Genomic DNA, 23,881 nt, shown 5'->3' with positions numbered 1-23,881 from the left:
CTTTTACGAAAATTTTTCCCATTTAAATTAATGGTACTTCGCTTATGCCATTTTGGCTTAAGAAAGGTTTCATAGGAACGCTCTAACTTTGTAAAGGGGGGGACACCTGTACCATTAGTTCTTAGAAGTTTTTGATGGAGAAATTCATTCAATGTACAGTGGCGTGTTCTTTTGATTGACTGTAAACAAATAAAATCAGTGTGGACACCTAGTGCAGATAATGGACTGCCTTCATATTATGTTCTTGACAATTGCAACTCCCAAATCTTCATTTTCATTGCAACATTCAGGTTGATTTTTGATACATTCAAATTGTTCATAGTTCTTGTTGAAGTAGTGAAATCATTTCATTTTCACTCCCAGCCATTTATGGAATCTCCAAGCCTGAATACTTGAAACCACACTGAGCAGAATGTTTCTGAATTGCCTTACTGCTTATTTCTTGCCAACTATCAGTGACAAGATATACTGTTTTTTGAACGCAAGCACATGCAACTGATGCCATTTAAAAATGGTTCACTCTGAGCATGGTGTTGTGTCTAATGACCGCACAAGTGCACATGACTGAAGCTTGTTAGAAACTGTTCAGCAAGTCCCCTGTCCAAATTAAGCAGCATTGTGTCCCAAATAAACCAAGGGAGTCCTGGCTGTTTTCACGATCAGCTTCTGTTCTTTAAGAGTTGTCCCAGATAAATTGATGCATCAATTAACCCATGGCCCAATTAACCAGAATCCACTGTATTTACCACGGGGCACAACAGGGAACACAGCTAGAGAAAGGAGTGTTGTTTTGTCAGAAAAAGCTCACTTTGTTTCAGTTCCAGGCCTTGAAATGTATTACAACTGGTACAAACAAGAACGGCATTGTAACAAGTGGAAGGTTTTGCTTCATGGATACTTTGGAGCTTAATCCTCTATGGGAACAGCTGCATTTTTAGATGAATATTAATAGGGGTTCCACATTTAATGCAGCAGAGTTTTGTGATAAGTCATTAATCAGCTAATTAGGTCCTGCAACACTTGCAATAATGCATTTTTTGACAGTAAGCCAAATTATGGATAATAACTAGATGTCCTAATTGAGTGCTTTCCACCTCACTACATTTCCCTAATGATGCACTTAAATAACAATATTTTTAAATCTGTGATTGGGAGTCTGCTGTTGTTTTCACCCAGATGCTATTGCACAACTTGTCACTGAGAAAGCAGGTGGCTACTGTAGAACATAGCATATACAACAGTACAGCCCAGGAATAGGCCCTTTGACCTACAGTGTCTGAACAGACTATGATGCCAATTGAAACTAATCCCCATCTGCATATTGTCTATATTCCTCTATCCCCTGTCTATTCATGTGCACCTCCCCTGGTGATGCATTCCAGGCAGCTTTCAGTCTCTGTTTATAAACACTTGTGTTGTATGTTTCCTTTAAACTTGCACGCTCTCACCTTTATGCTATGTCCTCCGGTATTTCTACACTAGGAGAAAGACTGTGACCATCCACCGTCTCTATCTCTCTTATAATTTTATATATTTTCTTTATCAGGTTACCCTTCAGTCTCTGGCATTCCTGACAAGTCAGACCAAGTTTGTCCAACCTCTCCTTGTAGTGAATACTCTCTGATGCAGACAACACCCTGAGGATGCTCCTGTACATCCTCAGCAAATCCTTCACATCCTTCCTGTAAGATGGCGACTGGAACAGGGCGTAATACTTCAAATAAGGCGTAACCAAACATCTATACAGCCGCAACGTGACTTTCTGACTGCTCAACCAGAGGTTTTAGGTTAAGGGTAAATGGCGAAATGTTTACAAGGAATCTGAGGGGAACTCAGAGGGTGGTGCGAATGTGTGAACAAGTTGCCAGCAGAACTCAATGATGTGGGTTCTATGTCAATACTTAAGAGAAGTCTGGATATGTACATGAACGGGAGGGATATCGAGGACTGCTCAATGGGAGTAGGCAGATTTAACTGTTTGGTATGGACTAGATTGGCCTGTTTCTGTACTGTAGTGCTCTATGGCTCTGTGACCCTAAGTGACAAAGGCAAGTATGCTGTATATTTTCTTTACCACCTTATCTCCTTGTGTTGCCACAAACTCTACTTGGAACTTGCCATTGACTATACACTTTCCCTTTACATTTGGATCTCCCAAGGCGTAATAACTCACATTTGTCTTCAATGAATCCATCTTCCATGTCCTCTCACTTTTCTAACAGAATCCTTTGACACCCTTCATAAACATTCACTAATCTGCCAATTTCTCTGTTACCTGCAATTTTACAGGTTGGCCGACCTCCATTTTCATCACAACAATGGTACCAGTGTTGAACTGGAGGGGGACTAATATTCTAGTGGGAAGGTTTGTTAATGCTGCACGGTGGGCTTTAAACTTGAGTCACAAGGGCCTGAAAAGTTAGTGGAGGGGTTGTGGAGACAGATATTGGTAAGAACTCAAATGAAGTTAGGAATCAAAGGGTTGAGCATGGAATGACTAGTGTCCTGAGCTGCAAATATTTCAATGCAAGAAGTATCGTAGGAACGTGGATAATAGAGCTGAAGATAAGGTAGCTGGTTTACAAACACAGGCAATGTGTAGTGAGGAAGGGCTGTTGAAAGGGCAAGATTGCAATCAACAGGATGAGTTGCAACGTAAAAGGTGGACTAAATAGAAAAGGGGTGAATATGGGACTGAAGGTGTTGTATTTGAATATGGAATAAGGTAGATGAACTTGCAGCACAGTTGCAAATAGGCAGGTATGATGTTGTAGGCATCACTGAGTCATGGCTGAAAGTAGATTATAGCTGGGAGCTTAATGTCCAAGGATACATATAGTATCAATAGGACAGGCAGGAAGGCAGAGGGAGTGGCATTGCTCTGTTGGTAAAAAATGAAATCAAATCATTAGAAAGAGGTGACAGAGGGTGGGAAGGTGTTGCATCATTGTGGATAGAGCTAAGGAACTGTAAGGGTAAAAGACTCTGATGGGTGTAGTATACAGACTCCCAAACAGTAGTAAGGATGTGGCCTACAAATTAAAATGGGAGACAGAGAATACATGTCAAAAGGGCAATGTTGTAATAGTCATGGGGGGATTTCAATATGCAGGTAGATTGGGAAAATCAGGTTGGTGCTCTATTTCCAGGAGGGGGAATTTCTAGAGAGACTATGAAATGGCTTTTTAGAGCAGCTCATTGTTGAGCCCGCTAGAGGATCAGCTATTCTGGATTGGGTGTTGTGCAAAGAACTTGAAGTGATTAAAGACCTTAGGGTAAAAGAACTGTCAGGGGCAAGTGACCATAATATGATTGAATTCACCCTGAGATTTGAGAAGAAGTTAAGGTCAGGTGCATCAGTATTACAGTGGAGTAAAGGGAATTACAGAGGCATGAGAGAGGAGTTGGCCAGAGTTGGCCAGGAGTTGGCCTGGTCGAGGGAAGTGCCTGGTGTGAAAAGTGCTAGTCTTTGGCTCGAGAGTCTTTGGCGAGGAGGCTGAGGGAGGAGACTACGCCAGGCACAATTGGAGAGGGTGAAGACATGACCGCTAAGCTGATTCAGTGTGCTACGTGTATGATGTGGGAGGTCAGGGACACTGATGGTGCCCCCGGCTGCTACAGCTGTGGAAAGTGTGTCCAGATTCAGCTTCTGAAGGAGCACTGAAGAGAGAACTGGATGACCTCAGGTTTATCCGCAAAAACGAGGGTTTTCTGGACAGGATCTACAGTGAGGTCGTTGCACCGAGGATACCGGAAGAGAGAAAGGGGGCGACGATGAGGAAGGAAAGGATGCTTGAAGTACAGGAGACCCCAGGGGATGTACCTCTCGTAAACAGGTTCACCCTCTTGGAAGCTGTCAGGACAGAAGATACTGCCAGTCTGAGAGGCGGACAGGTCTGCGAGCCGAAAATTGATGCAGAAGCAGAGCCGAGGAGTCAGACATCAGGAAGAGCCGTGGTAGTAGGGGGCTCCATAGTAAGAGGTACGGAAAGGGGTTTCTGCGGCAACAGGCGAGATTTAAGGACGATGTGTTGCCTCCCTGGTGCTAGGATCCAGGACATCACGGACTGATTGCGGGAATCCTCAAGGGTGAAGGTGAACAGCCGGAAGTGGTAGTGCATGTCGGCACAAATGACATCGTGAAGAAGAGGAAGGACATTCTGCAGCGGGACTTCAGAGAACTCGGAAGAAGGCTGAAAAGCAGGACTTCCAGGGTGGGTATCTCTAGTTTGCTTCCAGTTCCTCGTGCTGGAGAGGGCAGGAACAGGGAGATAATGGATCTGAATGTGTGGCTGAGGAACTGGTGCAGGAAACAAGGATTTACATTCTTGGACCACTGGGATCTGTTTTGGGGTAGGGATGAATTGTACAAAAGGGACGGGTTGCACCTTAACAGGCGGGGGACCAGCATTCTGGCAGACAGGTTTGCCACTGCAACACGGATGTGTTTAAAAAGTAGTGGGGGGGGGGAGGGGATGAACTGGAAATATAAGGATAGAGTTAAAGGGGAAGTGAAAATAAGAGAAGTTAAAAAGAACAACAGAATCAATGGAGTAGAAAGCTCAAGAAGAGATCATACAGTATGGCCAAGTGAAATAGCAATTGATATGAAAGGAGAGGGGAGTAACAAATTAAAAGTATTATATATGAGTGCACGAAGTATAAGGAATAAAGTAGATGAGCTTGAGGCTCAGTTGGAAATTGGCAAGTACGATGTTGTGGGAATAACAGAGACATGGCTTCAAGCGGACAGGGCCTGGGAAATGAATATTTCTGATAAGTCCCCGGGACCTGATGCTCTGCATCCCAGGGTACTTAAAGAGGTGGCTCTAGAAATCGTGGACGCATTGGTAATCATTTTCCAATGTTGTATAGATTCAGGAACAGTTCCTGCTGATTGGAGGGTGGCTAATGTTGTCCCACTTTTCAAGAAAGGAGGGAGAGAGAAAACAGGGAATTATAGACCGGTTAGCCTGATGTCAGTGGTGGGAAAGATGCTGGAGTCAATTATAAAGGAGGAAATTACAACACATTTGGATAGCAGTAGAAGGATCAGTCCGAGTCAGCATGGATTTATAAAGGGAAAATCATGCTTGACTAATCTTCTGGAGCTTTTTGAGGATGTAACTATGAAAATGGACAAGGGAGAGCCAGTGGATGTAGTGTACCTGGACTTCCAGAAAGCTTTTGATAAAGCCCCACATAGGAGATTAGTGGGCAAAATTAGGGCACATGGTATTGGGGACAGAGTACTGAGATGGATTGAAAATTGGCTGGCCGACAGGAAACAAAGAGTAGTGATTAACGGGTCCCTTTCGGAATGGTAGGCTGTGACCAGTGGGGTACCGCAAGGTTCGGTGCTGGGACCGCAGCTGTTTACAATATACATTAATGATTTAGATGAAGGGATTAAAAGTAATATTAGCAAATTTGCTGATGACACAAAGCTGGGTAGCAGTGTGAAATGTCAGGAGGATGTTATGAGAATGCAGGGTGACTTGGACAGGTTGGGTGAGTGGGCAAATGTATGGCAGATGCAGTTTAATGTGGATAAATGTGAGGTTATCCACTTTGGTGGCAAGAACAGGAAGGCAGATTACTATCTAAATGGAGTCAAGTTAGGAAAAGGGGAAGTACAACGAGATCTAGGTGTTCTTGTACATCAGTCAATGAAAGCAAGCATGCAGGTACAGCAGGCAGTGAAGAAAGCTAATGGCATGCTGGCTTTTATAACAAGAGGAATTGAGTATAGGAGTAAAGAGGTCCTTCTGCAGCTGTACAGGGCCCTGGTGAGACCCCACCTGGAGTATTGTGTGCAGTTTTGGTCTCCAAATTTGAGGAAGGACATTCTTGCTACTGAGGGAGTGCAGCGTAGGTTCACAAGGTTAATTCCCGGAATGGAGGGACTGTCATATGTTGAAAGATTGGAGCGACTGAGCTTGTATGCACTGGAATTTAGAAGGATGAGAGGGGATCTGATTGAAACATATAAGATTATTAAGGGATTGGACACGCTGGAGGCAGGAAGCATGTTTCTGCTGATGGGCGAGTCCAGAACTAGAGGCCATAGTTTAAGAGTAAGGGGTAGGCCATTTAGAACAGAGATTCAGAAAAACTTTTTCACCCAGAGAGTGGTGGATATATGGAATGCTCTGCCCCAGAAGGCAGTGGAGGCCAAGTCTCTGGATGCATTCAAGAGAGAGTTAGATAGAGCTCTTATAGATAGCGGGGTCAAGGGATATGGGGAGAGGGCAGGAACGGGGTACTGATTATGTATGATCAACCATGATCACAGTGAATGGTGGTGCTGGCTAGAAGGGCTGAATGGCCTACTCCTGCACCTATTGTCTATTGTCTATTGTCTATAATTGTTTGGAAAAGAACACTGGCAGGGATGATGACAGAGCAGTAATAGCTAGAATTTCAGGAAGCAATTCAAAAGGCACAAGATATATACATTCCAAAAAGGAAGAAGTATTTGAAAGGCAAAATGACACAACAGTGGCTAACAAGAGAAGTCAAAGCCAACATAAAAGCCAAAAAGAGGGCACGTAAGTTAGAAGATTGGGAAGCTTTTAAAAACCAACAAAAGGCAACTAAAAAAGTCATAAAGAAGTTAAAGATAGAATATGAAAGTAAGCTAACCAATAATATTAAAGAGAATACCAAAAGTTTCTTCAGATGCTTAAAATGTAAAAGAGAGGCAAGAGTGGATATCAGACCACTGGAAAACAATGCTGGAGAGGTAGTAATGGGGAACATTAATAGCAGATGATCTGAATAAGTATTTTGCATCAGTCTTCACTGTTGCTTCAGTCTTCAGTGACAGTATGGTGCAAAGTTCCAGATGTCAAGGTCATGAAGTGTGTGTAGTTGCCATTACTAGTGAAGAGGTTCTTGGGAAACTGGTAGGTCTGAAGGTAGACAGGTCTCCTGAACCAGATGGTGTACACCCCAGGTTTCTGAAAGAGGTGGCTGAAAAGATTGTGGAGGCATTAGTAATGATCTTTCAAAAATCTCTAGATTCTGGAATGACTCCAGAAGACTAGAAAATTGCAAGTGTTACTCCACTCTTCAAGAAGAAAGAGAGGCAGAAGAAAGGAAACTATCGGCCAGTTAGTCCGACCTCAGTGGTTGGGAAGATGTTGGAGTCAATTATTAAGGATGAGGTGTCAGGGTACTTGGAGGCACATGATAAAATAGGCCATTAATCAGTATAGTTTCCTCAAGGGAAAATCTTGACAGAAAAATCTGCTGGAATTCTTTGAAGAAATAACAAGCAGGATAGACAAAGGAGAATCAGTTGATCTCGTGTACTTGAATTTTCAGAAGGCCTTTGACAAGGCGCCACACATGAGGTTGCTTAACAAGCTACCAGCCCATGGTATTACAGGAAAGATTCTAGCATGGATAAAGCAGTGGCTGAGTGGCAGGAGGCAAAAAGTGGGAATAAAGGGAGCTTTTCTAGTTGGCTGCTGGTGACTAGTGGTGTTCCACAGGGGTCTGTGTAGAGATGAATTCTTTTTACATTATATGTCAATGATTTTGATAATGGAATTGATGGTTTTATTGCAAAGTTTTCAGACCATATGAAGATGGGTAGAAGGGCAGGTACTTTTGAGGAAGTAGAGAGGCTACAGAAGGACGCAGATAGATAAGGAAAATGGGCAAGGAAATAGCAGATGGAATACAGTGTTGCAAAGTGTATGGTCATGACTTTGGTAGAAGAAATAAAAGGATTGACTATTTTCTAAATGAAGAGTAAATACAAAAAACTGAGGTGCAAAGGGACTTTGGAGTCCTTGTGCAGGATTCCCTAAAGATTAATTTGCAGGTTGAGTCTGTGGTGAGGAAGGCAAATGTAATGTTAGCATTCATTTCAAGAGGACTAGAATATAAAAGCAAGGATGTAGTGTTGAGACTTTATAAAACACTGGTGAGGCCTCACTTAGAGTATTGTGAGCAGTTTTGGGCCCCTTATCTTGGAAAGGATTTGCTGAAACTGGAGAAGGTTCAAAGGAGGTTCACAAAAATGATTCCAGGATTGAATGGCTTGTCATATGAAGAAGTGCTTGATGGCTCTGGGCCTGTATTCACTAGAATTCAGAAGACTGCGGGATGACCTAATTGAAACTTACCAAATGATGAAAAGTCTCGATAGAGTGAACGTTTCCTATGGCGGTAGAGTCTAAAACCAGAGGACAGCCTCAGAATAGAGGGGTATCCTTTTAGAATGGAGGTGAGGAGGAATTTCTTTAGACAGAGAATCCGTGTAATTCTTTGCCACAGTCAGCTGTGGAGGCCAAGTCTTTATGCATTTTTAAGGCAGAGGTTGATAGATTCTCAATTGGTCAGGGCATGAAGGAATTATGGGGAGAAGGCTGAGATTGGGGCTGAGAGGATAATTGGATCAGCCATGATGAAATGGCAGAGATGACTTGATAGGCTAAATGGCCTAATTCTGTTCCTATATCTTATGGTCTTATGAACCTTGTGGTACACCACTGGTCAGTGAACACCAGTCAGAATAACGCCTCTCCACCACTACCTTCTATTTTCTATAGCCTAGCCAATATTTAGTCCAATCCCATACACTTTAATATTCCATGTCAGCATACCATGAAGGACCTAACTGAAAATATTACTAAAGTCCACGTAGGCAACAATTACTGCCCTGCCTTTATTAAACATCTTTGTCATATTCTCAAAAAATTAATTGTTTCTATGTCATGACCTATCTGCAAGAGCCACGGTGATTAGCCCTAATAAGTCAATGTACTTCCAGATGTGAGGAAGTCAAGTCCCTGAGAATCATCTCCAATAATTTGCCTATCAGCCGTATAAGGCTCAGCGGCCTAGTTTCCTTGCTTTTCTCTACTGCTGTTGACCATTATACAATCTTTTGTGACCCCAACAGTGGCTTAAGAGGAGATAATGATCTTTCTTAAGGCCCCAGCAACTTCCTGTCTGGCTTCTCTTTCCTGTCTCAATAACCTGGGAAAATCCCAACAGGCCCTGATAACATCACCTTAGTGCTCTTCATGAGACCTAACAACTCCTCCTTCTTGAGATCAACATGTCTAAAATATCAGTATATCTCCCCTGATCCTACTATCCTCCATATTCATCTCCTTGGTGATTATCAGTGTGCAGTACAGTGCTGTGGAAAAGTTTTAGGCACACGTATATATAGCTAGAGTGCTTAAGAATTTCGCACAGTGCTGTAGTAATTTTATGTAGTGCAATATTCCGATGCCTCAAAAGAAAGCAAATTTCATGACAGTTGAATGATGTAAAGTGTGATTTGGATCTGTGTCTCTATTGTGGACCGAGAGTAGAAAGGGGGCAGGGAGGGGGGAAATCATGGTTGGGAAAGGGGAAAGGGAGAGGGGAGAGAGCGGGAAGCACCAGATAAATATTTTGTAGTGATCAATAAACCAATTGTTTGGAATCAAATGACCTTGCCCGGTGGCTTAGGGCTGGGTGTGACTGCAGCTGCACCATTTATAGAAATGTGCCCAAGATTTTTGCCCAGTGCTATCCACCTTTGGGGTTCCAGGCATAAATTTCCTTCTTTGCCTTTGAGTGGTCATAGCCTCTCCATTGTAATCTTTTAAAAAAATATTTTTAATGCCTTAGAGTTTTCTTTAGTCCTATTTACTAAGGACATTACATGGCCCCTTTTAGCCATCCTTATTCCCTGTTTCAGTTCTCTTCTACTTCCTTTATATTTGTCAAGGAACCTGACCAATTTCAGCTTTCTGATCTGTTAAAAACATCCTTTTCCTAACATAGCATTTCCCTACCACTGCCCTCCTCCGGGTCCAGTCTCATCTTTGTGAATACTGTATATCTCTCATGATTAGAATCTTTCTTCCTGATATTTGCCAGGAGGCTGAGCAAGAATACAGGCATTTTTGGGTAAACAGTTTTTTCCACCTTTGAAGTTTGCAACGATACAATTAAGAAACTGGCTACTTATCCAATGGGAAGGCGAGTAGCATCAAACTGCAGCAGGAAGCAGAGAAGATGGGGTATGATGACAGTGTAGGGATGAAGGAATTGGGCTGGAGACTGGGGGGGGTGTGGTTGGCTTTAAATATTGGAAAATGTAGTGGTAGTTGAGGAAGAAGGAGGGCAGCAGCCCTTGGAGGGTGGAGTTAATTGAAAGAATCGAAGGAGAAGGGAAATGGAAAAAAAAATCAAAAGTCAAAGAGACTGGAGTAGTTGGACAGGTGAGATTGGAAGGCATGAAGTTAAGGTTAGGTTGTAAAGTAGACTGGAAGGGTCAGAGATTGATATTAGCATTCTAGAAATGGTGGAAGAAGTCCCCTTATTTTTTCTCCCTGTCTGTACAGCAACACATCTTCCAATTTCAACATGTCCTCTTCAATGGAATTTAAATCGTAGAACCTACCCACTGCCTTCAATTTTAAACCATGATGAGAAATCTGGATTGAAGCTGAGTGCCATGAGGGAAGATGGCGAAGCTGAGGGAGAAGGGTGGGACAGGAAGTACTGACAATGTGCTTTCCCTGGCTTCACTACTTCTAAAGAATCAAACTTTCCTCTGTACTGTGCATGACAATAATAAACCAATTCCAAAAACCAGGAGGGAAAGATATGCAGGAAATGAACCTTGCATGAGGCAAATTTGGCAGTTAGTTTTCCATGTAAATAGATTATGAATAGGCATATGGATAGACGCCAAATAAATTTGAAACATGGTAGACCATTCAAAGCTCGCTTACCCCGGAACACCTCCTGCTTCCATGTGATTCGCAAGAGTGACATCATGTGACCAGACGTCATATTGCCACTTCTGTAATCCGATGACTCCACATAGGACATTCCCGGAATGAACTCCCACACGCATGTTGATATCAACTCCTGTGGCATCCCTTACCTTCCTTAAAAGTACAAGATCGAAATGAGCATGAGAAACCTTAGTTCGAGTTTCAGAACAAATTGAAAATCAACTCCCAGTTATCCATTTCAGAACTCTAATTTTTCAGTCAACATGGGGTTGGTTTTCATTCTTACTGTGGCTAGAGAAAGGAAAGTGGCAGAGTAATGTTCCTCTACATCATATTTATTCAGTCTTCCTCATGAATACACTTACCTTAATTAATGAATCAGCCAAAAATTAACCCTCAAGATGATTCTGCAAACTTCCTTGGAAAGCTGAGATGGTTTGCTGCAGCTTTTATGCATAGGTATATGGCCAAATGCATACATGTCTTGCGTTCTATCTTCAAGAGCATGTCACATCTCTCTCTAATTTTTGAACTAAATACATTCAGTCTACAATGAATGTTCCTTAAGGTTCTTATAGCTGGGGGTGGTAATGGGGACAAGCTCCCACTACCCATTAAATGCTCCCATAGGTGTGCGGCTCAAATAGCCTCTGACAGCCAAGTCCAGCTCCTGGCCTTCACGTGTGGCTTAGCTACTAAGCCCGGCAGAACCACTTCTACTGACAGGAGAAGAGACAAAGGTGGTTTACTGGTGATGCACCATCAATAACTCACGCTGAGACTTAGGAAGCGAGATATCGGCTTTTATTGACTGGAAGAATAAACAACACTACATCCTGGGGAAAATGAGGGAGAGCAGCAGCCCACAGTCGCCTTTATACAGGGGTCTGTGGGAGGAGCCACAGGAGCAGTCAGCAGGGTCTGTGGGAGGAGCCACAGGAGCAGTCAGACAGGTATATCTAGTTCACCACAACTGGTGCATCAAAACTAGTCGCTTCGGGCAGATGAGGCTCGTCAGCCACGGTTGGAAAATGAAAAGTAATCTCAATCCTCCATTGCCCTCCTGCTACACCCATTCATGGGGAAGGCTTAGGGAGGCCTAGTGCCCCTGCGCTGGTCGTGGATGCAGCCTATTACAGCTGCTCCGACTAGTTTCTTACTTGTCTGTCTGTCTAAGTAAACCCCAAAGGAACAACTTCTGCGAGGCTGCTGGTGCAAAACTGTATCGGTCCCTGCCATTCCTTTGGGTTAATCAGATGCGTGGAGAGGGGGAGCTTGCTACATGGGCAACAACTTGCTCTCCATATTGTACTAGCCAGGCTTGTGTATCTAGACAGCTAGAAGGTAACATCCATGGCTGACCCTAATCTACTAATACATGAATGAAGCAGTTTAAATTTACTTATTCGTTCTGCAGGTGTTTCATAGAAATCACTGTGATATTCACATGCAAAGCACTGAAGATGCGGGAGGAACACTGCAGGCCAGGCAGCGTCTAAGGAAAGGAGTAAACAAGCACCATTCCAGGCCGAGACCCTTCTCAGCCTGAAACGTCGACTGTACTCATTTCCATAGATGCTGCCTGACCTGCTGAATTCCTGCAACATTTTGTGTGTGTGTGTGTTGCTCTGGATTTCCAGCATCTGCAGATTCTCTCCATGCGCAAATCACTTTACCAAGGACCAGCAGTCTTTTCCCTAATTTTAAAATGACCTCAAAAGAACAAGGGATGCAATGGTATTCGGTTTGATCGGTGATCCTCGATACGCCATGCTGTTCTGCAAATGATGCTTCGCTCATTTGATGTCAATGCCTCTCAAGTTATTTGTTCTGTTCAAATGCTTAACATGTGAATAAAACGGAATAGTACAGCAAGAACTGCAAGATGAACAAGCATCGTCAATGTAATGTGGTACAGCGAGTGTAGTGGAAAAAATATTGGGAGCCAGTCTGTTACAGATGGCAAAAGGTTGCTTCCATTATCACAAATAGCCTGCCACCGCTAACCGCTTTCAGGGTAAAGAGCTAGCAATGCAAATTATTATTGACCTTCCATACACCTTTTTCAATTTGTACTAAATAGCAAAACTGTGTGTCTTCACGACAGATGATTAGAGGGCAGTGGTACAATTACAGCAGAGATTTTATATGTCAAGAGTTCTGTTAACAGAAGGCACCACATAAAATCACTATAATATACAATCAGTATGATACCTTTGATTCGCTGAATCATACAATACAGAGCATCACGACTGTGTCAGGTTGAAAAAAAACCCTGCTCTTTCTCTGCAAATTGTTCCTTTTCAACTACATTATTTCTTCAATCATATTTTGAAAGTATTTTTGAAACTGTTCCTATCACTTTATAAGGGGTAAATGCATTAGATCACAATGTGAAATGCTTTTTATTGTCACTGTGGCCTCTTGTTCTTTTTCCTGCTGTGTCGGTCTGCGTCCATGATTTTGAGCATATTTACTAAATTCCCACTTAACTTTCTCAGAACTGAAGAGAGACAGAGGAAAAAACACAGCGTCTGTAGTTGTTCCATCGAATAAAGTCTTGCTTCCCTTTCTCCATTCCCTTTCTAAGGTCTTTCTCGAGGTGCTGCCTGAGCTAGATGTAATATTACAACTGGGGCCTAACAAGTACTGATAAAGGGTACGCATACCACATTGGTTTTGTAATCTATGCTTCCTTTCGTAAACAAAAGAGTCACACACTATTTTTTACACGTCTTTTCTCGCCCAGCAGATTTGAATCCAGTCCTCCTGCGTTTACACACACTTTAATACTTAGGTCTTGGAATTCATGTAGCTTACCAAAAAGTTGTTTAAGCTTGTGCCTGTAAGTGACTTCCGGAAATTTGTTCTGAGTCCTTTTGAGCATATGACAAGAACTTACAAGACTGCTAGACATTTACAGTGACCTTGACCATGTCTATGCTATCACATTTAAGGGACGTCCATTTAGAACAGAAATGAGGAAGAATTTCTTTAGATAGAGATTTGTGAATCTTTGGAATTCTTTGCCACAGACAGCTGTGCAGGACAAGTCATTGGGCATATTTTAGGTGGTGGTTGATCGGTTCCTGATTAATCAGGGCATCAAAGGTTATCGGGTGTCGGGGAGAAGGCAAGGAAATGGGGTTGAAAGGGATAATAAATCAGCATTGATGGAAAGACAGAGCAGGATTGATAGGCTGAATGGCTTAATTCTTCTTCTAAGCCTTATGGTCCTATGGTCCTCACTGTAAAAGACCATAAGGCCTAAGAGCAGAATTAGGCCATTCGGTCCATCAAGTCTGCTCCATCAGTATAATTATGTCATTTAATAGGCAGCCATTTGATTTGATTATGCATTTTGCAGCCAGCATAATCAAAGACCCCACCCACCTCAGACATTCTTTCTTCTTCACTCTCTGGTCCAGAAGTCCAAAAACATGTATCACCATGTTCGAGGATAGCTTCTATCCCACTGTGTCCAGATGCTTGAATGGTCCTCTGGCTTAGAGGTCAAAAGTTTAGTGTCATAGTCAGAAAATAAGGGGTCGGTCGCTTAGAAGTGAAATGACGAGGAATGTCCTCACTCAAGTGGTGATGGAATCCTTGGAATTCTCTACCCTGCATGGCAGTGCATTCAAGGCAGGCATTGTTAGTATTCATATTGAGAAGACTAGAATATAAAAGCAAAAATGTAATCCTCAGGCTATATAAGGCATTGGTCAGACCCCATTTGGAGTAGTGTGAGCAGTTTTGTATTAGCATTGAAGAGGGCCCAGAGGAGGTTCACGAGAATGATTCCAAGGATGAAAAGGTAACGTATGGGAAGTGTTTGATGGCTTTCAGCCTGTACTCACTGAAGTTTAGAAGAATGGGGCGGATCTCATTGAAATCTATAGAATATTGAAAGGTCAAGATAGAGTGGATGTGGAGAGGATGTTTCCATAGCGGGGGAGTCTAGGAGCATAAGGTCCAAGCCTCAGAACAGACAGAGAGTTCTTTAGCCAACAGAATCTGTGGAATTCATTGCCACAGACAGCTGTGGAGGCAAAATCATTGGGCGTATTTGAAGTGGAGTCTGATAGGTTCTTTTTTAAAAAAAAATTTAATTGAATTTTCAAATAGATTACAGAAAGAAAAAGAAAATTATCAACTCTTCCCCTCTCCCCTTAACCCCTCCCCCCTAACATATCCCTATAGAAAAAAAGAATAAAAAAGAAAGAAATAAATAAATAAAAAAGAAAGAAAGAAAGAAAGAAAGAATGCCTGGATTTCGGAAGATCCCCACATGCTCCATGGAGTTCATAATAGCTTTAATATGTATATTTATTTCTTTCCCCAGATAACCAATAATTTTTATCTTCGGAGCACCTATATATTTAATCCTATTTTTTGTAAATAAGGGCGCCAAATTTTCAGAAATATTTCATATTTATCTCTTAAATTATAAGTAATTTTTTCAAGTGGAATGCAGCTAAAAATTTCATTCTTCCAACGATCTTTACTTAAGTATGAATCCGATTTCCAAGTAACTGCAATAGCCTTTTTGGCTACTGCCAATGCAATTTTTATGAATTCTTTCTGATATTTATTCAATTTGGATTTTGATTTTATCCCTTCAATATCACCTAGTAAAAATAATATTGGATTGTGTGGAAGTTGTATTCCAATAATTTGTTCCAGTAAAACTCTTACATTTGTCCAAAAAGGTTGAATTTTAGAACAAGACCAAGTAGAGTGTAAAAAAGTACCAATTTCTTGATTACATCGAAAACATTGATCAGATAAATTTGAGTTTAATCTATTTATTTTTTGTGGTGTAATATATATTTGATGTAAAAAGTTATATTGTACTAATCTTAGTCGAACATTTATTGTATTTGTCAAACTGTCAAGACATAACCTTGACCAACTTGTTTCATCAATTTTAATATTCAAATCAGTTTCCCATTTTTGTCTTGACTTATGAATTCCTTGTTTAATTGCCTGTTTTTGAATCAAATTATACATACTAGAAATAATTTTTTAAATTTTTCTTTTATGAATTAAAGTTTCTATTTCATTAGGTTTCGGCAATAACATTGTTTGACCCAGTATCTCTTAAATAAGCCCTTAATTGGAAATAACAGAAAAGAGTGTTATTTGATATTTTATATTTATTCTTTAATTGGTCAAATGACATTAATATACCTCCTTCAAAACAATCTCCTATATATCTAATCCCTTTGTGAAACCAGTTATATAAAAGTTGATTATCCATTGTAAAAGGGATGTTTATTTTGAATTAAAGGTCTCTTTGCTAATAAAGATTTCTTTATCTCATCATCAACATTTATCTTATTCCATAAATCAATCAAATGTTTTAGTATAGGAGATACTTTCTTTTCCCGTATCCATTTAGATTCCCATTTATATATAAACTCTTCTGGTATATTTTCTCCTATTTTGTCTAATTCTATTCTAATCCATTCCGGGTTATCTTCATCAAAAAAAGATGCAATAAATCTAAGTTGATTTGCTTTGTAATAATTCTTAAAATTTGGTAATTGTAACCCTTCTAGGTCAAATTTCCATGTCAATTTTTCCAACAAAATTCTTGACATCTTACCTTTCCAAAGGAATTTCCTCACACATTTATTTAACTCTTGAAAAAATTTCTTCGGTAATTGTATTGGTAATGTTTGGAATAAATATTGTAATCTAGGGAATATATTCATTTTTACAGCATTGACTCTACCTATTAATGTTATTGGTAACATCATCCATTTATCAAGATCCTCTTGAATTTTTTTCAATAATGGCAAATAATTTAATTTATATAAATTCTTTATATCATTATCAACTCTTATACCTAAATACTTTATACCATTTATCGGCCATCTAAATTGAGTTATTAATCAACATTGACTATAATCTCCTTTAGTAAGGGGTAGAATTTCACTTTTATCCCAATTTATTTTGTACCCTGGTATTTTCCCATATTCTTCCAATCTAGAAGATAATTTACGCAACAAATATAATGGGTTAGTTAGATAAAACAGAACATCATCAGCAAATACGTTAATCTTATATTCCTCCTGATTAACTCTGAAACCCGTAATATCTGAGTCAGTTCTAATTAATTCAGCTAATGGTTCTATCGCCAACACAAATAAAGCAGGTGATAATGGACAACCTTGTCTAGTTGACCTTGTTAACTGAAATGATGTTGAAATTTGGCCATTTGTCACCACTCTAGCTTTGGGGTTAGTATTTAAGGTTTTAATCCATTTTATAAAAGATACTCCTAATCCATATTTTTCCAATACCTTAAATAAAATATCCCATTCCAATCTATCAAATGCTTTTTCTGCATCCAAAGCAACTGCCACACTCATTTCTTCCCTCTTTTGTGCCAAATGAATTATGCTAAGTAACCGAGTTACATTATCTGCCGATTGTCTATTTTTAATAAATCCTGTTTGGTCCATGTGTATTAATTTTGGTAAGTATTTAGATAATCTGTTAGATAAAATCTTTGCTATTATTTTATAATCCGTGTTCAACAAAGAAATAGGTCTATATGATGTTGGTTTTAAAAGATCTCTGTCTTTTTTTGGCAATACTATTAAAATAGCTGTTGAAAAAGATTCTGGAAGTTTATGAGTTCTTTCCGCTTGGTGTATTAGCTCCATAAAAGGAGGAATTAATAAATCTTTAAACTTTTTGTAAAATTCAGGCGGAAAACCATCTTCTCCTGGAGATTTGTTACTCTGAAGTGATCCTAGAGCTTCTTCGACCTCTTTTAATGTAAAAGGCACATCTAATCCCTCCTGTTCTTACAAATTCAATTTTGGGAGAGTTATTTGTAATAAAAACCTTTCTATCTCAACAATATCATTTTGTGATTCTGATTGATACAATTCAGAATAAAAAAATTTAAAAGTTTCATTGATTTCTAAAGGTTTATATGTAATTTTATTTACACTTGTTCTAATTGCATTTATCGTTTTGGAAGCCTGGTCTGTTTTTAACTGCCAAGCAAGAATCCTGTGTGATCTTTCACCTAGTTCATAATATCTCTGTTTAGTTCTCATGAGTCTGATAGGTTCTTGATTAGTTGAGGTATCAAAGGTTACAGGGAGAATGAAAAGAAATGGTGTTGAGAGCGAAAATAAATCAGCCATGATAGAATGGCGGAGCAGGCTCGATGGACTGAATGGCCTAATCCTGCTCCCATGTCTTATGGTCTTATTCCAGGGTATTAAAGAATAGAAAGGTATGTGGGTAGGGCAGGCTATTGGAGTTTGATGTATCAACTTCTTGAATGGTTCACTGGGCTTAGCGATTAAAAATTTTAAAGATTAGTTTTACTTGTTATATCAAAATTTTGAAACATACAATGAAATGCACCATCTGGATCATCACTTGCTGTGTGGTGGGGGCAGCCTGCAAATGTTGCCACACTTCCCGCACCAACGTAGCATGCCCACAACTCACTAACCCTAAACCAACCACCTTAGGAATGTGGGAGGAAACTGGAGCACCCAGAAGAAACCCATGCGGTCATGGGAAGAACATGCAAACCCCTTACAGACAGCAGCAGGAATTGAACTCCATTAATGCGATTGTGCCTAATGCTACACTAACATGCCGCCCTCAGTTACCAGTGAAGGCAGATGTGAGTGAGAGATACGGTGGTGGAGAATCTTCCCCTTCAGAGTCACAGGGCTCAGAGTAGGCCTGCCCAGGGCCTATGCACTGGGATTGATGGAAACTGCCAGGACTTAAGAACTTTTTTTTAAAGCTATTATTAATGCTTTTTGAGTTAGTGATTTAGATGCATATCATATTATTACTGAGTTAAGTATTGTATGTAATGAGTTTTTGCTACAACAAATGTATGGGACATTGGAAAAAATGTTGAATTTCCCCATGGGGATGAATAAAGTATCTATCTATCTATCTATCTATCTATCATTGGAAGGGGCGAGAGGGCTTTGTTCGAACCGGCTGGATTATAAAAGGTAGAAGAAACTGAGCGCGACTTAAGGTGGGATGTGAGGGAGTATATTAGGGGCCCGGTTCTGAGAGCGAAGAACGACCCGAGGTTTGGATGATTTACGTGCTGGGCCAGATCGAAAAGGTCGGGGTGTTGGAGCCGGAGGCGAGGGACGAGCTGGTTCAGCTTGCTGCTCTGTAAGGTTTATTCATCTCTGCGTTGAAATGAGGCTGTGGTCTGCCGCTGCTCCGGGGCCAGCTGCAGTGACGACTGGCTTTGTGGCTGTGGATTCACTTCTGTGAACTTCACTTCTGAATGGTAGCTGCTTACTTTTATTGTTCGCATGACTTGTTTTTTTTTTCTGGGTGTTGGATGGTCTTTTTTTTAAAAATGGGTTCGACTGGGTTTCTCTGCTTTGTGGCTGCCTGGAAGGAGATGAATCTCAAGGTTGTATGATGTATACGTACTTCGTACTTCGGGTGAGAGAGCTCTGGTGCTTTACGTCTGACTATCAGCTCCACAGCCCATACTTGCCTATACCCTTGCCGGTAACTGATTGAGAAGTTGAGCTTTGTCAGACAAGATTAGGTCAGCAGCTGTCAACAGCTCCCTGCAAGAGAGAAGGAAGGTTGTACATTCGCTGCTTTCCACTCTTTTAGAGGTTGCTTCAATGGACAACACGGTTTTAATCCCTGTAATTGCAAGAGGCCATGCAATCAAATTGTGCAAGGGTCATAGTGTTGACTTCAATGAGCTCCTTTTACTTTGGAATTCCAGCAGTCCTGAACCATTTGGAAGGTGGGTCGTTAATTTGTTATATAATGGGCCAGCAGGTAAATGTAGTGACACAGCCAACGCACCATTCGCTATCTGCCAGATACGTAACTATTATGATTGTTGATTCAACAGGGAAAATAATCGAAGGCAGTGTTGAATTCTGAAGGAACAGGCTATTCCTAAGTTAGCTGTAAGTGCTATTGCAGCTAATGGAATAGCAGTATGAAATGGTACTGAAGAGATGCCTGTGTATTCTTACTCATTGTTAAGAACTGTAGATTTATGGCATAATTGAACTAAGAAAGAGAGATGCAGCATCTGCCTGAATCAAGCATGCTTCTTTAATCTTGTACCATTTCGGTTATATAGTGATTCTGTATAATTCTGGCATTTTAAGCACAGCTCTACATAACCTTTGATATGACCTGCTGCTAGTAAACATAAGATGTTTCAGAGCTCCCTGCGCTGAAAATTTTTTATGTGGATTTTTTTCTCTGTCTCTCTGCTTCAATTACAATGCACTAACTCTAGATTTTGCAAGACAATTAGGTTTTTTTAAAAAACAGGATTCTTTGACCCACACAGTGAAAATTGCAAAGATCTTTCTCAAGACCACGAATATGAATAACAACCAAATATTCAAGATTTTTTTTTCTCTTTGTAATTATTCTGAAAAATTTCTTTTGTGAAAATTTGATCAGGGAATAAAGCAAGAAGTAACAGAGAATAAAAGAACAGACCTAAGCATGTTCCACAGTATGTCACAGATAATCACTACTGTAGCGGGGGGAAGAATGGAAACCAAGCAAAATAATTCAACAGCAAAAAAAGTAAAACATAAGAGAAAAAAATTGTTCTTTCCTGAGTTTACTTAAGGGATTAATGTGTTCTCCATGTAACACCTCTTCCAAGCCTCAGCACCGTTCCATGAAATTCTGAAGTATTACCTGGAGTATGGTGGGTATTGGACTCAAGCCTTCTTGGTTAAAAGAAAAGCACAATTATTTACTCAATGCAGCAGAGAAAGGAGGAATATAGAAATGAATCCTTGCCCCGTGTTTGTTATTGTTTCATTAGATCCATGGGTCAATTGTGTATTGTCACAACAGATTTTTTTAAATAAGCCTACAAAAAAGAAACAACATACTTTTTTAATCTTCATTAGTAGAAATCAAAACTATCCTAATTCCAAGTTGAAAGTTTGAAGCCAATTTATTTTTAAAGTACATGTATTCACCATATGCAATCCTAAGATTCATTTTCTTGTGGGCATACTCAACAAATCTATACAATAACAATAATAATAGAATCACTGAAAGACTGTCTAACTAGGCCGCTCAACCACAGTGCAGAAGACAACAAATTGTGGAAATACAAAAAGAAGAAATAATAAAAATAAATAAATAGGCAATAAATATTGAGAACATGAGATGAAGAGTCCTTGAAAGTGAGTCCATTGGTTGTGGGAACATTTCAATGATGGGGCAAGTGAAGTTGAATGAAGCTATCCTCTTTGGTCCAAGAATCTGATAGTTGAGGGCTACTAACTGTCCTGAACCTGGTGATGTGAGTCCTGAGGCTGTTTCCTGATGGCAGCAGTGAGAAAAGAGCGTGTCCTGGTTGGTTGGGATCCTGAGGCAGTGTTTTATGTAGATGTGCTCAATGGAGGGGAGTCTGTGATAGACTGAGCCATATCCACTACTTCTTGTAGGATTTTCCATTCAAGGGCAATGGTGTTCCCATAACAAGGTGTGATGCAGCCAGTCGATAAACTCCCTACTACTAATTTTAATTTATAACATCTACTATCCTAATTTATAATACCATTGTAATTATACTTTTGTCATATTTTAAATACACTATTAAAATTATTAATTTATCCATAATGATGAGAGTTAAAAGGCCTTTTCAGAGTTCATCTCCCTCAAAATCACAGCATTTGTGCTTTCTTCATTGGTACCTTGACAGTGGCTTCAAGCTGTCAGAGAGCTGCCATTCACAATTTTGACACTGCAGTCAAAACTGGACTGCTAGCCTTGAGTCTGGTAGATCAGGGGCTGAACAGATTGAAGACGGGGAAAATCAGACTGGGAGGGGGACGGGCATTTCTGGGTGGAGGTGCAAAGGAGGAGAGAAAAATGGATGCAAAAAGGAGTAAAGATTTGGCCTGGAAAATCATATGCTAAGGTAGTCTCCATCCTGATGACATGAACATTGATATTCCTCATTTCCAATCATTTCTTCCCTCTCTCCCTTCCCCATTTTCTCTATTTCCATTCCCCATTCTGGTTCCCCTTTCACCCCTTCTCTTCTCTTCAGCTACCCATCACCTGCCACTGGTGCCCCTCCTCTTTCCCTTTCTCCCATGGATCATTGTCCTCCCATTTCAGATACCTTCTTCTTCAGCCATTTATCTTTTCCACCTATCACCTCCCAGTTTTCTTAGTTCACCCCCCCACCCCCTCCTCCACCCTTCCACCTTCCTCCTCACCTGGCTTCACCTATCCACCTTCTAGCACGTGCTCCTTCCCCTCCCTCCCATCCCCACCCCCACCCAACCCTCTTATTCTGGTTTCTCCTCCACTCTTCACCAGCCCTGATGAAGAATCTCAGCCCTAAATGCCCATCCTCTCCATAGACGCTGCCTGACATGCTGAGTTTCTCCGACGTTTTGTGTGTGTTGCTAAGTATTTGGCTGGTTTGGCATCAGGGGATCCCGGAGCTCGGATTGCAGTGGGCTACCCACATTAGTGCAATCAAGTCTTGAGAGAGATGACTTATCTCTCTTGGTGAGCGGTGGCATAGCCGGTAGAGCAATGCTATCACAGCTTGAGGCATTTGGGGTTCCGAGTTCAATTCTGACACCACCTGTAAGGAGCTTGTACATTCACCCCGTGACTGTACAGGTTTCTTCTGTGTTCTCCAGTTTCCTCACATGGTCCAAAGACTTGCTGCTTAGTAGGTTAATTGGCCATTGTAAGTAGTCCTGTGATTAGGCTAGTATTAAATAGATGGATTTCCAGGGGCCAGTTCTGCACTGTATCTCTAAATAAAATAAAATGATAAAGGAGTCGTGTCCCATTTCAATAATTTCAGCTATCAGTAAAGAGCACAAATCATTTGACACTACGAAAGTACCATGGCATGAAATTTCCATTATAAATATACTCAGGCTTCCGGCCTAGTATGCTGTAGCCTGAGTAGTTGTTGTTGTTCCTTTCTGTCCCTTGTGGCACATCAGGCAGCAACCTTGCTGTTTCTTTAGCATCTTTGTCTGTTTTTCATGAGGCCGAGTTGCTAGCTCAATGCCCAACCCAGCATGGATGGAAAGCATATAAGAAACTGGAGGATTCAAACCCGGGACTACTTGCCTCAAAGTGCGGCCCGGATGCCTCTACACCACCGGCTGGCTACAGTGTAGTCTGAGGAGTGCATGATAAAACACAATTAACATATTTAAAATGGATTTCACTGGCTTTTGGCCCTAACTGAAAATCTAGTCTGAAGCTGTACCCAAATAGGAGAACAGACAGAGTAGGTTTTCTCAAGATAGGCTAAACATGCAAAGAACTACCTGACTTCATGTAACCTTTTTAAGTGTGGGATTTATTTGCAGTCATGTGAACCACCTGAAATGTTTCTGATTGATGTAAAGATTTCTGAATTACTATTATTAGTTCTGAAAAAGTTGATCGCTGGTATTACACCAAAATCAAGGTTTGCTTTTAACAACCCATCATCAAGTAAACACTGGAACAATAACACCCACGACCACGATCCAGGTCTGTAAGGTTCAATTTTAGTGGTAGGATATAGTTATTCACAGATGGAGGCTGATGTTAACACAATACCAGATTCAGATACAGCATTAACACATAATTTATTGTTAGATGATCGCTAGATTTAATAATCAGGTGACAAATAGTGAATCAGGAATGAAAGGAAATGCAAGTACTCAGATTGTTTTTTTTGGCGAACAGAGTTGGAAAATAGAGGAATTGCACTAAGTTTGTATCAGGATGCAGTAACGTAACACTGTGGCAGCCCTCAGGTTCAATCCCAACCTCGGGTGTTGTCTGTGTGGAATTTTCCTCGTCTCCCTGTGACCACGTAGGTTTCCTCTGAGTGTTCTGGTTTCCTCCCGGATACCAAAGATATGCAGGTTGTTAGGTTGGAGGCTGTGTGAGTTTTCACCTCTTGTATTTGAAGGTAAACTCTGTGTAGCCGGGTGACCATTGAATCTTATTCCATATCATTAAAAGTGTACTTAGGCATTCATCCAGGTAATGCTAGAATAGTTGTCTGGGACTTTAAGTGGAGATGATGACGTCATTACGCATGCGCGGGATAGTGGGGAAACCATTTT

At 40.7% G+C, this 23,881-nt stretch overlaps 1 protein-coding gene across 9 annotated transcripts in view; it reads right to left on the bottom strand.

Moving 5' to 3' along the window:
* The window catches only part of LOC140713820 (adenylate cyclase type 2-like), a 500,552-nt gene that overhangs the window by 119,031 nt on the left and 357,640 nt on the right, over positions 1-23,881 (bottom strand). For all 9 annotated transcript variants that reach the window (XM_073024378.1, XM_073024374.1, XM_073024382.1 and 6 more), the window contains one exon: positions 10,752-10,910. In XM_073024378.1, coding sequence (XP_072880479.1) covers positions 10,752-10,910 — 159 coding nt within the window. The remainder of the gene's footprint in view (positions 1-10,751; positions 10,911-23,881) is intronic.

The sequence above is a fragment of the Hemitrygon akajei genome, chromosome 20 (genome assembly GCF_048418815.1).
Source record: "Hemitrygon akajei chromosome 20, sHemAka1.3, whole genome shotgun sequence".
Classification (NCBI taxonomy): domain Eukaryota; kingdom Metazoa; phylum Chordata; class Chondrichthyes; order Myliobatiformes; family Dasyatidae; genus Hemitrygon; species Hemitrygon akajei.
Note: the sequence above shows the minus strand (reverse complement) of the source record. Positions and strands in the feature narration are given on the sequence as shown.